Raw genomic sequence first — 15,935 nt, forward strand, 5'->3', positions numbered from 1 at the left:
TGCCTTTTCTTCAGCAACCGAGAGCATCCCCACATCTGGACGCTTCTTTGTCACTTGTCTCCGCAGTCGCTCAGTCATCAACACTTCTTTCGCATCCATTGCTCACTCAGTATAACAAACACAACATTCACATCACATACACCTCCCCGGCACTCCAGGAGCTCTTACTCAACCTATCCTTCCACTACCTCCTGGAGAAGTTGCTGTAGCCCTCGCACCTGCTATAATAATCGTCCACGTGCCCTCTGATCAAAATCTCCCTTCCTCCGACGTTTCAAAGCCGTGCCGAGGGACGAAGCCAAAGACAGCGGGCGATGCCAGATAGCGACGGTGTGACTGGCTCAACGACGAAACACAATGGCCGCAAGAGGCCCTCGCAGGGCAGAGTAGTGCCTGCTATCCCGCTGGCACTGAGCAAGTCCCGTCCGATCAAGAGTCAGCCGAAGGCAGAGGAGCTGCCATTGACAAGTGAGACAAATGCAGTGCAGGCGGTGCAGAGTAGCAGTAAGCCAGTAGATGGTGCGGATGGTGATGATGTTGTGCCTTCCACTCCAGAGACAAACGAAGTGAAGAGGGATGGTGACAGCGCGGAGCACACGACCAATGGAGTAAACCATTCAGCAACAGACACACCTGGGTCACGAGATAGTGTACAGACACCTTTACTCAATGGCGATGACGATGACGACTCGTCGACGGCTATCCTGCAAACACCGGCATCTGTAGAGACGACGCCTAACGAGGCAGCTCCGACTGTAGTGAGCCCATCTGGAGCTCGAAGATTTGATATGCGTCCTCTTCGAACCCAGCTTCCGCCTGCATTCGTGCCCTCCGCAGAACGCTACACGCCACAGTCTGCTTCTTCGCCTTGGCAAGATCAGCACCCTCACCTGCGAAACCGCACACATCACCCAAGCACAAGTAGCATCGTCTTTGGCGCGCACGACTCGTCGACCTCCTCGCCTCTCCCACCTCAGTCAGCCGACTCAAATGCCCAATCTCAACAATGGCCGCCACTAGGTGCCAAGCCACCGCCATCGACTTCTGCGCCATCCGCTCACGCTCACCATGCTTCCGAGCCATTTCCACTTCGAGGGCAGCAAGGCATACCACACAGTGCATGGCAGATGCGCCCGAACCACTACTCGCAGATGCAACAACACTTACCACACCCCGTCCATGCTTCCTTCCGCTACCCACCTCGCGAGGTCTTCACGCCTGCTGAGGAAGGCGCACCGAATAGGAACTACGCAAGATCTCGATCCATATCACAAACATCCGCCAAGGTAGCGAGAACCGGCGACGAACTGCAGTCACCTTTCGCTGGTGATGTGCCAGATGGTGTTAAGTACATGCCACGCGAGCACCGAGCGCCCTTTCAGCCAACTCCTCCGAATCTCAGACAGGCTTACTATGGTCAGGCGCCACCGTCATTCCCACAGCACGAGCAAACGCTGCGGTTCGAGAATGCGGAAGCTATTCGTCACCATGTTCAGTCACAATACGGCAATCCCTTGCTAGCTGACTGCCATTTACAAATACTCGAATACGGTGAGGGCGGTCAGCAATATCTCGATGCGCACAAGATCATACTCAGCCGCAGTCCCAGATTGCTCGACCTCATCCAGTCCAGCGATCCGCCGGCTTCGGCAGATCTAAAGCTACAAGTCCATATACCACTACGCGGGCCATATATCCGCATACGAGAACTTACCGAATGCATACAATATCTATACGGCGGACCACTAGGCGCGCTCGAGCAGCTCAGACATCCACATGCGACACCGGAAGGACCGATGAGCAACGATGAGCGGATGCAAGGTGCTTTGCAGTATGTCGCCACTGCAGCATGGCTCCAGCTACCCGTGATTGCAGGAAGGGCGATGGGCATCGCTTTGAGCTTCCTGCACTGGGACACTGTGCCTGCTGTTCTTGCTTTTTCGCTGGACGGTGGACTCGGCCCCGCTTTCACTGTTGAGGATGGTAGTGAAGTATCTTGCTCTTCAAGCGACGATTCTCTCGGACGACCAGACGGCATCGGCATACCCACATACGACCCTTACTCGACCGATCTACTGCATCGCGTCATCGACTTCACCGTCCACATGTTCCCACCAAACTTCTACCTCGACGCCGCAGCACCACAACTCCCTCCCTGCCCTCGACTACCCTCAATGCCACACTCACACGAAAGCAAAGCCTCGCGATCCGACCCCAGACTCAGCCAGATCCGCTTCGGGGAACTCTCACAAGAAGACCACGGTCGTCCATCAGCAGGCACGACAAACATCTCTAGCATCTTACTCTCCTTACCATTCGCTTTGCTAAAATGTATCCTGGAACATAATGGTCTGGTCTTTCAGCTCGGCGCGGATACCGTGGCTAGCATCATGCGGCAAGTCATTGCTGAGCGTGAAAATCGGCGGAAGAGGATCCTGACTGCTCGGACCGCAAGTCAGGTCCAGGTGCAAGATGGGACTGATTTGCAGCTGATACAGAATCTGTATTTTGAGGAAGCTGTGGAGCCATCGAGTCATCATCGTGCGGGTTTCAGGTTGGCGAGGAAGAAACGGGGGGTTGATACGCCGCCTTCTTCTGGCGCTGTTTCGGAGCAGAGGGAGTGATTCGTGGTCTTTAATTTTGGCGTTCAGCGATCTGTCTTTTCGTCGAGTGAAAGGGAAAGGAGATATTGTGGTTGCGAGATTTGCATAGCATGCACGGGGTGTTGGGCGGGGTGAGCGATCTGGGTCGCGACGTTTTGCAGCTTTTCTTGGATCTTTGGGCTGATCTACTGGGAAAAGGATAAGGTGAGGTATGCGGAGTGTAAAAAGAAGAAAAGTGTTTATGAGCGGGACTGGGCGAAGGTGTTCTGCGGCGTGAGGTGGAAAGACTTGGGTTTTGATTGTTTGCAGTCTTGGAAGCGAGGAGTAAGTGTCTAGGTGTGCCCGGGATGAAGTCGGCAGATTGTGCATATATGTTGTACAGCGCTGTGATGCGAAGGAGACCTGCTTGCTGCCTCCCCGTCGTCACATGCAGACGTAGTGCGCGATGTGCGACTTCCTAGATCGATCTATCTCTGTGCTCTATCACGAGGGGCCCATTGCCAGTACTGTCTGGCTCTGCAGAAGCTTGTGACCGCACCTTAAGGAGTACTAGGGTGGTGTGCACTCGCGCGAGAACCTCAGGCACAGTCAGACGTAACGCCTCATCCCATTGATCAACGCCTTCGTCATGTAAGTTCCCATAAGCCGTGTATGCATCTATTCATGTAATCAAGACAACATCCCGGCCTTGCCACCAGTCAAAGATGTTTCTTCGGATCGATGAAGCTATCCTTCTCGCCATAGTTGCCCTGGTGATGAGGTTAGCGCAAAAGCACATATTACAATTCGCACTGAGCGAACGTACCCAGATCCAATTCGACCACCCCGGACTGCCCTTCGCCGGCCTCTCCATATGAGACGGTGGAGGACGATCACGCTCGTCTTGCACACGATACTGCTCCGGATCCGGCATAGTCTCGTACCCAAGATCCTCGAACTCGGACTCCGACCGACTCTGGTGCATGTACCCGCTTCCCGAGTCCCGGGGCGCGAGGTATGATTTGCGAGATGATGGTCTACCGGGTGCTGGGGAGCGAGGCTGCGAACCGGAGGCGCCGGCTGTGGTTGATGTGTAGGCTTCGGTATCGAAGGCCTGGAGGAGAGTGCGGAGCCGCTCGCGTTGGGTATTGACGAATTCGTCGCGCTCGTGGCCGGAGAGTGTAGGTGGGATTAGAGTGCCTGAGCTTGCGAGGTCTCGCGCTTGCTCTTCCCTTGTCGTTGCGTCTGGGTATGTCGTTTGTGAAATTGCCTTCCCAAGTAGACTGAAGAGATCCGAAGTCCCTGCCGCGGCCAAACCATCTCGTGCGCTAGGCATGGTGAATCGACTGAGTAGATGTGTACTGTAGCTCACGTTCCTGCTAGGCGGAGGCGTAGGTTGCTTCGGTGCCTGACCCAACATGTTCACCCGGACATACTCGACACCCCTCTTCACAGCATCCATCCCTGCCGCCTTCGCCTTGGCATGACCCTCACTAATCATGCGATCAATCTGCCGCTCATGCTCTTCCAGGAATGGACTAATGTACTCTTTGTACAAGAAGACGGAACCCTGTTTGCCCGGCGCTACGAGGTAGAGGTGCACACCCAGGCGGATCCAGGAGTAGAAGGGGATCCAGTACAGGATGAAGTAGAGTTGGTTTTCAACGACGAGGAAGAGGGAGAGGGTCGTCCAGTACATGAGCCATGGGGCGAGATTGGCGGGGTCGGAGGAGCGGAGGGCTTTGTAGGAGGCGTAGACGGGGAAGAGGATGGAGGTTATAGAGCTGTGGACGGGTTAGTATGGACTTGTATGCCATTTGACGAGAGTGGTGTGCGCACGTGAGTATGTCAGCGATGAAGCCAAACATATTGGCGGGTGTCGTGTGCTATGCTAGTGATGGGAGACGGCTTTCCTTTTGCCGCGAGTATAGGGCCTTGTGTGAGATTTGACTTGCGAAAAGGACAAGTGGCCTGCACTGTAAAGGTGTTAGGTGAGGCAACGAGGATGAAAGGTGAAACGGAAGAAGAGGACGCTGGTCGTCTGCAGGGTACGCAGCTCTGGCCCCGCGCATAAACCTTATTTCTTATCGCTTTGCTTATCGGGGAAGTGAATGCATGAGCTGTGAGATCATGGTGTAGATTTAGCAGTATACACATGTTCTTGTGGTGAGAGACGCGATAGACGGAAGTGTCGACCGTACCCTCAACAGTCGAAGAGGAGAAGATGTAGAGAACAGGGCGTGCCCTTGATTCGGTCCTTAAATGTTAAAGATCGCCAAGCGTGCATGATTGACTCACTGTCAGTCTAGGAATCTACATCCGAGCATGACTCCAAACTACGAACAAAATGTCAATGGCATTCATGATATTAGATTCACCAACTTCTCAGCTTCAAAGTCATAGTCTCGCATCATGGACCTCGACATCCTCCCAGGGCAAGAAGCCGACGTCCCAGCCTACATCCGTGTCTTCAGAAATGCCTTCGCCGACCATCCCAGAATCCCCATGATGTGGCCTCTAGGCTATACAGCCGACTGGTATGCCTTCCACGAAGCCGACATCGTCCAGCAAATTCATAATGCGGACAATCACTTCATCAAGGCCATCGATACCAGGTCCAAGCAAATCGTAGCTGGCGTCGAGTGGACATTCGCACTTGACACGGCCGAGACAGCCAAGGATGTACCAATAGATCCAAACCAGCCTCCACCACCTGGCTGGCCCGATCAGGGCAATTGGCCAATGCGAATGTTCTTCAAGATGGAGTGGGAGAAATGGCGTCGGGAGCATCTTGCTGGAAAGCCATACATTTGTGCGTACCTGTCGTTTCCCATTATTCAGCTCGTACCTATGTTAATGTTATCCAACAGCGCTGGACATCCTGGTGGTCGATCCAGCTTGTCAAGGTCGCAAGGCCGGATCTAAGCTCTTAGCCTGGGGCTGTGAGCAAGCCGACAGGCACAGTGCGATGATGGTGTTGGAGTCGACGCCCGCAGGCTTAGCCCTGTATAAGCGCTTTGGGTTTCGCGAGATCACCGTGCTCAAGGCCAATATGCATGATTTCGGGTGGAAAGGGTATTATGATGAGGAGGCTGCCAAGCGAGTATGGATGTTGCGTGATCCGCAACGAGTGTAGACTCATACGAGTAATACAGTATGGAGGACAAGGGTAGTAAGCGGCTCTTGCTTAGTAGATGAAAGCCAAGCTCATACTGCCGATGCCGTCGCATTGTCATCAGCTTCAGGGTCCACACTCTCGAACAGAGCTGGTACATGCGTTCGCAAGTGTTCGAGCTGGTGATTTGATAGGGTACTTTCGAGCTCGTGTAACAGATCCTGGTTGTCAGATCCAAGCTCAAGTAGAGCCCGGTGTGCCCAGACAAGTATATCGCTCAGCTGTGTAGTAATCGTGTCCTTTGAGTCACCGAGAGGATAGCTACTAGTCCATTCCACGTCAGTTGATCCCGCATCATCCGCAGCGCGTCCAACCTCGATCAGAGCGCTGTGCAGTACAATGCGAAGCGTCGCAGAGTTTGGCCGCAGACCTCCATACATGGCCACCAATTTCTCCTTGGCGGCGGGGATTCGCAGGACGGTCCGTTGACGGTGAGGATGATCAAGCGGATTCGAACGTTTGCGAGCGGACCTGGAAGAATTATGTCTTCTGTGGGCGCTGCGCACACTAGCTGGCCAAAAGGTACTGACAAGCTGGTGGGCAGCAGTAGCACCACGAGTATTTGCTATGCTCTGCAGGACGATATTGAACGCTTTCACGTCCGACTTGAAGACGAAGTGGTCCGGGAGCGATGCAATCGTGGTGGTAAAGTCTGCCCATTCTTCATCGACAGTGGCCAAGATTGTACATAGTGTCTTAATCCTTTCACCGTCTCGTGAACCTCGTATCCGCTTCTCCTCGCGCTCTGGCATAAACATGCTGTGGAAAAGTTGTCTTGCAGCTACTAAATCTTCTTTGCGTGGGTCATCTTCACGAGTGTCAGACTGGTACTGGAGCTCAAAAATGGTACGAGCAACATGAGCCAAGTTGATAGTACTCCAGCTTTCTTGCATGTTTTCAGAAAGGGTCTCGAGGATCCGTTGTGCAGCAGGCCATCTCCTCATTCCGACCTGCACGTCGAAGAAGGACTGCAGTACTTTATGCGATAAGGTTGGACCGGATCCTGTCTCTTTGTTCTGGCTGGCCTTTGCTTGCACTACTTTCACCAGGAGAGCATTGTCGTGTGCTGCTGTCGCGAAGCGGATGAGGGCAGGTGCCACAGCAGGGTCCTTGTACATATGCTCAGGTATCAGTGGCCCGTCTACTTCGTCGTTGTACAGAAGCCACCTCCCATATTCAAGCGAATTAGCGGCCGTCGCCAATTCCAGCAGCTGCCCGAGTGCGGTAGACGGAATCTGCAGTCCGAACGCTGGATAGTCTATTATGCTGTAATTGCCAGTGAACAGTGGACTGCCTTTTATCCGCCGCTGTTGCTTACCCTCCCCCTCGAAGCGGAAGAAGTCTTGAAGAGACCTCTTTTTGTTTTCATCGGTGTATCGCTGTAACATGAATATTACGTGGAAAGCACCCGCAAGATCGCCAGCTTTGATCTTGGTTCGCAAGACCTGATGTCCTATGCCGATGGCGGCTGCACTACCATCACGTACATACGGAGGCAAGCGTTGTGTGTTCTTCGAGTTTACTTCAACCCCAAAGCCAGGAGAGAGCCCGAGAATCTGTTGAAAAGCATGTATGCCCAGTATATCGTCAGCGCGTGACTCAAAGAGTCGAAGGACTACGGCATCCCACGATCCTCCCCCAAGCTTCAGGCCGGATCTGTCGAGAAAGGCTCTGGCCGCATTCAGCTGCTGGGTGGCTGACACAGTGAGCACGACTCTACTGTCTTTCGCTGCATCAAGCTCGCTAACCAGCGCGTCTACATATGCGTTGACGACCTCGCTGCTGATGGTCCGTTTCACGTCGTGTACTACTGGGTCTTGATCCATGTTATGAGGTGCCTGAGTGTTGAATATGTACTCGAGCTTATCCCAGTTCCTTAAGGAGTCGTTTGCATCGGGCAGCAGCGAACGCCAGGAAATTGCCTTCCACTGTGGCTGAGGTTGTCGGTAGACGGTTTCGAGAATAGCCAGACCTTCCTGTACCCACTCGCCATGCAGACAGGACCACAATATGAGCTCGAGCCATATCTCGGCACTCAACCCGGACACATGGATGCGATATGCGCTACCAGGAATTTCTGGTCGCAAGGGCAGGGATTTGTTACCATTAGCTTTCGCTTGATCGAGCACGATCTTCTCATGAGCCCTCCAAGCCGCATCGGAGAGTGATGTCAAGATCCGAGAACTCAACATATGGAGGGTTGGGGGCTGCTGAATCGCAGTTTCATCAAGGCGGGGTTTGCGGCTGTATATCGATGTAGGCATGATTCCCGAGTGATGTAGATATGCGATGATCTCGAGAACTTCGGGCTTGACGGGGCCGTCCGCACATGCGATGATCATGGCTCCAAGACTACGCCAAATGACGCCGAGTACATTACGTCGAAGTTCTCCCCGGAGTTCTGTGGCTGTCACCTCGGTGGTATGGCCGAAACCAGCATCTAGAGTATCGAGTGCGTGGGGTGATAACCGTTCCGGCTCAGACAGAGCTGTTTCAAGCTCGATGCTTTCCTTGGTCAATTCGTCCAGAGAGATCTGACCGTTCCAGATGGTAGGCACAGGAGAAGTCTCATCCTGCAAAGGCGATTTCGGACCTAGCGCATCGACAAGGCTCTTCACTAGCCAGACGACCGCTTGCCATCTACCTTGCTGTATACCAAGATCGTACAACAAATCGGCACCGCCTCCGGAAGCAGGCCGCCTTCGAGCCACGTACAGGATGCGCCCTTTCTCTGCTCCATCTTGGATGCCAGCGTTCAGGCTATGGTACTCAGGCAGTCGTAATTGTGGTGGCAAACAGGCTTCTAACAAAGACGCCCATGCTTTCACATCGTTCCTGTCATTGCGTGCCGGGAGTTTGGGAGTCCCTTGTGGTTTGGTCGCGACCAGGCCATCCGGTTTCTGCTCACGTCGTGGTAGAGCATCACCTCTGGCGTGTGTACGCTTCGTCGGTTTTGCAAGCACTGGGCCGGATATTTGCCTGGCAATGAGCGGCCGCCAGTTTGATACACCCCGTGCTATGCTCCGACAACCACATCGTAGCATTGATGATTAGATGGAAAATATCGATAAAAAGAAAGAGATGAAGTGTGGCGGACATGATGTCGGGCATCACCAGATTCGCGCTGCCGACGCGGCCGCCTTGAACGCGCTGTTTGCCTGAACTTCGACTTCAACTCAAGGTACCAGAACAAACAACGCAAATTAACCTTCCGCTATTTCACCAACAAGTATTGTACATAACTGCTCCAAATCCTCCTCACTCAACGCGCCCAGCGTCAAGTGTAAGAGCGCCTCAGGCTTGTGCGACGGACATAATCAGTGCAAACACTCGGCGTATTGACAATGGCGTACCGCCTTGGTACCTTATTGATCTCTTCGGACAACAACTTGTGGAGCTCTCAACTAATCAAGATTACAGAAATCTCTCCGAATGCCCGTGCTGTCTGCAAAGCGACGAAATGCAAGGACAACAAAACCAAGATCCTGAAGGGCGAGATCAGGCACGGTGTTATGGTCACCATCAATGAGCACCAGGGCTATCATTATCGCCACTGGTGTGTTCGCACTCACTCCCAATGAGACCGACTACTGACAATAGACAGGGGTTGCGTGACGCCTCTGGTCATACATAACTGGAAGGAGAGCTCAGGTGGCGACATGGAAATGGTTGATGGCTTTGAAGAGCTCCCTTCGGACGTGCAGGAGAAGGTCAAGCGTGCGTTTGAGCAGGTTCACGTTGATGACGAGGACTGGAATGGTGTAGGCGAACTGCCATTTCGATGCTTCCCTTCTCAACGCTGACATTGTATTCAGGATCCTGAGATGAACAGGTACACTGGAAAGGCTTCGGGTATGTTCAAGAGGCAGCAGAAGAAGAAGAAAGGCGTAAGTAGCATGATTCTCCTGTCGTTGACACGACTAACACGACGCAGAAGAATGCTGAGGGCGAGGACGAGGACGAGGACGAGGACGCCGACCCTTCTCCTACCAAGAAAGGGTCTAAGAAGCGTGGTGCTGCCGCCACTGCCACCGCTGACGATGATGTTGACGACAAGCCGGCTAAGAAACCTCGCGCGAGAAAGGCTGCGACGGCCGCCACAGACGATAATGAAGAAGACGAGCCTGCTCAGCCAGCCAAGAAAGCCAGGAAGTCGAAGAAGGCCCAGGATGACGACGTCGATGAGGTGAAGCCGAATAAGCCTGCCACTAGGAAGGGCAGAAGCAAGGCGGCGCAATCCTCCGACACTGTCGAGGCTGATGAGGATGAGACGCCCAAGCCAGCTACCGCTAAGAAGTCGAAGGCGAAGAAAGCTGCAAAGGCTGTCGTTGAGGACGACGGAGACGAACCAGAGGCGGAGGAGCAGCCTAAGCCGCAGAAGGCCAAGGCTAAGGCCAAGGGCAGGGCCAAGAAGGCTGCTGCTGTTGACGAGGAGTGATGCGAACCGAGACTGACTCCGTCTCTGCACCTCGTGGGTGGCATTCCGGTCGCCATATGAGCTGGAGTACTGCTGCACTATGGGCGTGCGTGTTTGCTCGCTGCCCATTGCCTGCTACAGCACATCGCTGATTGCTTCGAGATCTCGAACATGTATTATCATCTATTAGCTCGATACCCATTATGCATACCTTTTATTTCGGCCTCTGCCCTCCGGATTTGACTTTGTCGTTCTCAGCATCGATATACTACTCATGATGCGGATTTGGATGCCCAGGTCCCCAAAAATCATGGGTTCGACCTTAAAGGAACAATGCTGGTCATTCTGCGCATGGTTTACGACTTCCCGTTTAGGCCGGCAGCCGAGCCGAGGCGATTTGTTTCATGACGTTGTCTTCACTTCCCTTTCTTCGCTCATCGGATACACCGTGGCCCGGGCATGTTATTGGTTTGCACATGCTAGTGGCGTATGATTGTGATTTAGATAGCAAGGTGGGATACTTTCCGTTACCGTACATTCATTTCCCGTTCGCGCTGTCTCTGACCGCCTCTCCTCGCAACATTCGAGCATACTGACATTCAGATACACTGTATTCATCATGGACTCTCCGCTTGGACTCGCCAAGTTCCTGTTCCCACAGGTCCCTTCACTGGCAAACACGGCAGTATGGCATTCCCTGGGCATGACCGAGACGTCCTCGAAATGGGATTTACGAACGACCCTTACCGTCCAGGTATTACGGACAATGATGTCAGGCGGAGGCAAAAAGCCTACGACGACCATCGGCAAGGTGCAAGCTGGGACATTGAAGGATCCAGGAATCAAGGGCAAGATTTGGGTGGCCAAGTCCACGATCAAGGCGCCGAAGCCAGATGAGGAGGGCGTTAGGAATGCGATCTTCAAGGCGATCGATGATATGAAGGAAGGTGAGGTCAACTACACCAAACCAGACCTGGTGGACACTGAGGTGGAATGGACGGGCTATCGACCAAATGCTGGCAAGGAGGAAGCCTTGCCTGATGTCAGTGAAGAGGAGAAGTATAAGCGACTCCTAGCGGAACCCTCACGAACCAGCGAAACGACCATACTGTATTTCCATGGCGGAGCATACTATCTCTGCGATCCATCAACCCATCGCGTACTTTGCAGCAGACTAGCTAAGGAGACCCATGGACGTGTATGCAGCGTGCGGTACCGACTAGCACCACAAGCAGCTTTCCCATCACAATTACTGGACGCATTTATGATGTACCTATCTCTGCTCTATCCACCACCAGGCTCGCTACACGAGGCAATACCAGCAAAGAACATCCTTATAGCTGGAGACAGTGCAGGCGGGAATCTTGCCTTCGCCCTTCTCCAACTTCTGCTACAACTACATCGGACCAGCGACCAACCTAAAGTGCAGTTCCATGAGAAGGATGTAGATGTCCCACTACCAGCTGGAACATGCGCAAACTCCGGCTGGTTCGACATAAGCCGCGCCATGCCATCGATCACAAACAATGCCAAGTACGACTATTTACCGTCTGCGAATCACGACGATTCTGTGTCTCGCTTCCCAAAAGACAATGTTTGGCCCACGAACCCTCCACGAGGTGACCTCTTCTGCGATCTGAGTCTACTGGATCACCCATTGGCCTCTCCACTGGCTTCCGAGAGCTGGGAGAAGTCGCCTCCGCTGTGGATGTGTACTGGCACAGAATTATTGACGGATGAAGATAAGGTCGTCGCAGCTCGTGCAGCATCGCAGGGCGTGAAAGTGCAGTATGAGGAGTACGAAGCCATGCCGCATTGCTTTGCTATGCTCATACCTTCTTTGGCAACAGCGGAAAGATGTATGAAGAGTTGGGGCGACTTTGCACGTAGATGTGTTGAGGAACCGGAGAGTGTGAAGACTAATGGGACCTTTATCGAAGCGAAGTCTGGCAAGGAGAGTGAGGTGGATGTGAGCAAAGTCACGGAGTTGAGTGTTGCACAAGCTAGGCAGTACATGAAGGAAGCTAAGGATAGGAGACTCCAAGGCTACGAGAAGGAGGGCAAGACTATGCCGAAGCCAGCATTGTAATACATCATGTTTTGAAGCATAGCTTGGTTTGGGTTAGATCGCATTATCAGATTCTGTCTTGCGGCCTATGTTGACAAAAGACTTTCACACGAATCACACAAGTACGGATTGACAAACTCTCAAAAACTTGCCAAACAATACTGAAATAAAATGCGTTTAGTGGACAGCGATAACTCAGAAAACAATGTAAGGATGGGAAACGATTTCTCTGCATATGAAGTATCTCGGAAATGTCATATTCATATCGTTACACTACTATACAATATAGATCTCGATTGTTTAGAATCACATACGACAGGTTCTTAGACTACCGCGTCCTTGGTAGACTTGTCCTGCAGACCCTCGGTGGCACCCCTGCTAGTGCCGTCATTGGGACCTGGCAGGCCCTCCTCATCACCTGGATCGGTGTAAGCGCCCTTTGACTTGGCCGCACCACGAGTGCGGGCGTCGACGATGTTGTCCTTGTTGATGGCATCCTTGTCGTCCTTCTCTAGTGGGATGTTAGGAAGTGTCAAATTGACCTGATTAAATGCATTCAGAACTCACCAAGCTGTGCGTCGCTGTCCTCGGTCGCTGGGTTGACACCGCTCTCTATCGAGTCCTCATCCTTCTGGACTGGGATGGGGGCCTGCTTCTGGCCAGTGCGGCTGGTGTAATCGTTGTCGCCGTCAAGACCAACAGGCACTTCGTTGTTGGATGCCGACATATTGCTGATATTGGATGCGAGATCTGTTTGTAGAAGGTGGTTGTTGGATAGTTGGTGATGTGTAAATGGCGGAGTCTGTTTATGGGAACGGAAGCATGTGTACATATATGCCTACCTCAAGGTCAATGCCCATCACAATGGTTGCTGGACGTCACCGCTCCTCCTCATCTTCAGACGCCAAATGTCGAGTGTCATACTGATGCAAGCACTTCGTCTTCGCGCCATTGCAGACAAGCGTGAAGACGATCACTGCAGGTTGCCGGAAGCCTATATGATTTTAGACGACCTACAGATCTTGCCGGAGCCACAGCCATCGACGATCCAAGAACCCTGTTGTCAGCCTCAGGGACAGGGCGCCCAATCAAGTCTGCGGTTGGAGCATTGTTGTGATGGATTGCGCACGAAAAAAGGGCTGGCAGCTGTTGAGAAGATGTCATGGACAGGACGAAGAGGGCCTAGTGCAAGGAACGAGATCTAAAGATCGTACGCTAATGCACGCACTTCATCGGAAGTGACCCCCACAAGATCGGATACTTTTATGACGCGTACTGTTCGTGTGCCCATGACTATGGGGGAGATGCGGCCGTACTATCAAACGACCTGGGCGTGTGAGATGATGTCGAGATGACATACTCGATTGTGTTGATCATCGTCTGCAGTGTTACAGCTCTGAATCATGATGTAGTCTTGAGGAATTCATAGCATGGAAGGAAGCACGAGAAGCTATCTCGACTTAACCACTTGTGGCGAGACCAGGTTGCTGGTAAACTAGACTCTGGTATGTTCTAGGATCTGACCGTGTTGTAGCCATGCTTCGTATTCACAGCATATATCCTTGCTATCTCCCATATAGTGAGCCACACACTCAAGCTCGCTTGCCGAATTGTTTGTCGAAGTCAGTCAGAACGACACGATATCTGACATCGTTCTCCTTGACCTTCTTTGCCGCATTACTGCAGCCCTCTTCACTGATTGGAATCTTCTCGATCCACGACGAGATGTCCTGCTTGGCGGCAAGCTCAAGCCTGTAGAGACGTTAGCATTTACGTCACACATCCAATTAACAGTGTCGATTGGCTCCTTACATGGCTTCCATCTCTTGTCGGTTGCCAAGATGAGATCCTCCAAGATAGCAGCCGTTCGGAGCAAAGTCTTGCGCCATGAGCTGGGAAGGGTCAGTAAAGCTAACAACGAATCGTCAGATATTTGTATGTATACCTGTGGCAGTGGTGCATCTGGTAGGCCAACAGTGTGGAAGCGACCCATTACCTTCAGACAGCTGAAGTAGTTGCTCATGTTGAAGTCCTTCATGACGTCCGCAGTATTGAGTATGAAGTCTAGAGTCTAGAATAGGTCAGTGTGAGCCCAAGGGGTTTCATGTGTTGTACTCACAAATGCCAGAGGCTTCTGCCAGTCCTTTTGGTTAACATCGATGAAATGCGAAGCACCAAGTCTAGAGAAGAACGGTCAGCCCCTTCTCGTGACATTTATCCGGACAAGTCACGCTCACTTCATAGCATCCTCCTTCTTCGACGCAGTGTGCGACAAGACATAGACTTCCGCTCCAAGTGCCTTCGCCCACATCACGGCGTAATGACCAAGGCCACCAAGACCGCTAATTCCAACCTTCTTCCCAGGTCCGCAACCCAATCTCACCAGCGGGCTGTACGTTGTGATGCCAGCACACAACATCGGCGCGGCAATATCTGAATCCAACGCATCTGGGATTTTGAAGACGAAGTAATCCTGGACGCGAATATGGCTCGAGAAACCGCCTTGTGCCACCGTGCCGTCGTTGTGCTTTGCCCCGTAGGTGTCGACCATATTCGGGCAGTAATTCTCCTGGTCGGCTTTGCAGTTGACGCAGGTGAGGTCGGCGCCGATCTGGGCACCAGCACCGACACGGTCTCCAACCTTGATGCCAGTCTTGACGCCATCGCCAACCTTGATGGCGCGCCCGACGATCTCGTGGCCAACGCAGATTGGCAGTGGGCAGTCGCCCCAACCTGATGACCTCGTCAGCCCTTCGACTCCCAGTACGATGCCGTGGATGCAGCAGGTCCTGATGAGATCACCTACCGCCAGTGATGGTATGAATATCAGAGCCACAGACACCGCAACAGTCGATAGCAATGTCGATGTCCCGGTCTTCGAACTTCTTCATTGGGAACTGTGCTCCGCGTAAGTACTCGTACACTCGGTCTCACAAGCGTGCATTCTGCAATGATCATTCGTACCTCTTCTTTCTTGAACTCGGTCCTATCGAGCAAGGAATATGTTAGTCGCTGGGCTGCGTCGCTAGAGACTTTCGTGCTGGATTTCACCTACCACTTCTTCTGGTCGTGGACCATGAAGCCCTCTGCGGTGTCCGGGTAGCCCATGGTGCTTGAGATCTTCAGACGCTTGATTTGAGGTCTTTTGTGAGGATGAGATACAGATGAAAAGAGTACGAGTGAGGGCTCGGGATTTACTTATCAGCACCGTCGAAGAGACATATATCGTAAATAGTCTACCATATCTCCTAGTCAGGCGAGCACCCACTCGACTACTTCATTTCCTATTGTGCCGTCATTGTGACCTATGTGCTCGGCCACACATTTACGACGTCAAACTCTGTTTCTTGCGCACTCCAGGGTGGGAAGCCTTCCCTCTCCGTATTACATGGCCTGGAAGTTGCAACCGGGATTCGGTTCATCTTCAAAGGTGTAGGAGAAGATATGTAGGTCACTTACCCGACAAGCATGAAAGACGATTGTCATTCAAGTCCTCGCACAGTCTTAGCCATCAATGTGTCCACGGACATAAAATAAGCAGCTCTGCATGTGGAGTTTAGAGCTCATATGCTGCTAGAAGGTGGCCAGAAGAGCCGCAGGATCGTCATGGCCGCCGTCGCCGCGGCCTGTCACGTGAAGACACTCCCGGGCATCTCCGCAAATGCGGACCAAGACAATCGCGACTTTCACATA

The 15,935-nt window shown here is 52.7% G+C and overlaps 8 protein-coding genes across 8 annotated transcripts; 4 read left to right on the forward strand and 4 right to left on the reverse strand.

The window, feature by feature from the left end:
- Positions 1-314: 314 nt before the first annotated feature.
- On the forward strand, positions 315-2,624 carry LTS14_009710 (uncharacterized protein; the record flags this gene model as incomplete). Its single annotated transcript, XM_064842391.1, has 1 exon — positions 315-2,624. One exon carries the CDS (start codon positions 315-317, stop codon positions 2,622-2,624), a length of 2,310 nt encoding a protein of 769 aa, XP_064690019.1.
- Positions 2,625-3,301: 677 nt separating this feature from the next.
- Positions 3,302-4,450, reverse strand: LTS14_009711 (uncharacterized protein; the record flags this gene model as incomplete). The annotated part of the gene is made up of 3 exons (XM_064842392.1): positions 3,302-3,352; positions 3,409-4,366; positions 4,422-4,450. 3 exons carry the CDS (start codon positions 4,448-4,450, stop codon positions 3,302-3,304), a joined length of 1,038 nt encoding a protein of 345 aa, XP_064690020.1.
- A 544-nt stretch (positions 4,451-4,994) lies between these two features.
- Positions 4,995-5,718, forward strand: LTS14_009712 (uncharacterized protein; the record flags this gene model as incomplete). Its single annotated transcript, XM_064842393.1, has 2 exons — positions 4,995-5,394; positions 5,453-5,718. The coding sequence occupies 2 exons, from the start codon at positions 4,995-4,997 to the stop codon at positions 5,716-5,718; spliced, it is 666 nt and encodes a 221-aa protein (XP_064690021.1).
- A 71-nt stretch (positions 5,719-5,789) lies between these two features.
- On the reverse strand, positions 5,790-8,801 carry LTS14_009713 (uncharacterized protein; the record flags this gene model as incomplete). The annotated part of the gene is made up of 1 exon (XM_064842394.1): positions 5,790-8,801. The coding sequence occupies one exon, from the start codon at positions 8,799-8,801 to the stop codon at positions 5,790-5,792; it is 3,012 nt and encodes a 1,003-aa protein (XP_064690022.1).
- Positions 8,802-9,101: 300 nt separating this feature from the next.
- On the forward strand, positions 9,102-10,195 carry LTS14_009714 (uncharacterized protein; the record flags this gene model as incomplete). The annotated part of the gene is made up of 4 exons (XM_064842395.1): positions 9,102-9,313; positions 9,362-9,518; positions 9,573-9,644; positions 9,692-10,195. The coding sequence occupies 4 exons, from the start codon at positions 9,102-9,104 to the stop codon at positions 10,193-10,195; spliced, it is 945 nt and encodes a 314-aa protein (XP_064690023.1).
- Positions 10,196-10,793: 598 nt separating this feature from the next.
- LTS14_009715 (uncharacterized protein) lies at positions 10,794-12,263 on the forward strand (the record flags this gene model as incomplete). Its single annotated transcript, XM_064842396.1, has 2 exons — positions 10,794-11,284; positions 11,348-12,263. 2 exons carry the CDS (start codon positions 10,794-10,796, stop codon positions 12,261-12,263), a joined length of 1,407 nt encoding a protein of 468 aa, XP_064690024.1.
- A 302-nt stretch (positions 12,264-12,565) lies between these two features.
- On the reverse strand, positions 12,566-12,969 carry LTS14_009716 (uncharacterized protein; the record flags this gene model as incomplete). The annotated part of the gene is made up of 2 exons (XM_064842397.1): positions 12,566-12,753; positions 12,810-12,969. 2 exons carry the CDS (start codon positions 12,967-12,969, stop codon positions 12,566-12,568), a joined length of 348 nt encoding a protein of 115 aa, XP_064690025.1.
- Positions 12,970-13,834: 865 nt separating this feature from the next.
- LTS14_009717 (uncharacterized protein) lies at positions 13,835-15,350 on the reverse strand (the record flags this gene model as incomplete). The annotated part of the gene is made up of 8 exons (XM_064842398.1): positions 13,835-13,994; positions 14,055-14,134; positions 14,188-14,313; positions 14,362-14,422; positions 14,480-14,975; positions 15,049-15,139; positions 15,207-15,228; positions 15,298-15,350. 8 exons carry the CDS (start codon positions 15,348-15,350, stop codon positions 13,835-13,837), a joined length of 1,089 nt encoding a protein of 362 aa, XP_064690026.1.
- Positions 15,351-15,935: the final 585 nt, after the last annotated feature.

The sequence above is a fragment of the Recurvomyces mirabilis genome (genome assembly GCF_035927965.1).
Source record: "Recurvomyces mirabilis strain CCFEE 5264 chromosome Unknown scaffold_33, whole genome shotgun sequence".
NCBI classification, from domain to species: domain Eukaryota; kingdom Fungi; phylum Ascomycota; class Dothideomycetes; order Mycosphaerellales; family Teratosphaeriaceae; genus Recurvomyces; species Recurvomyces mirabilis.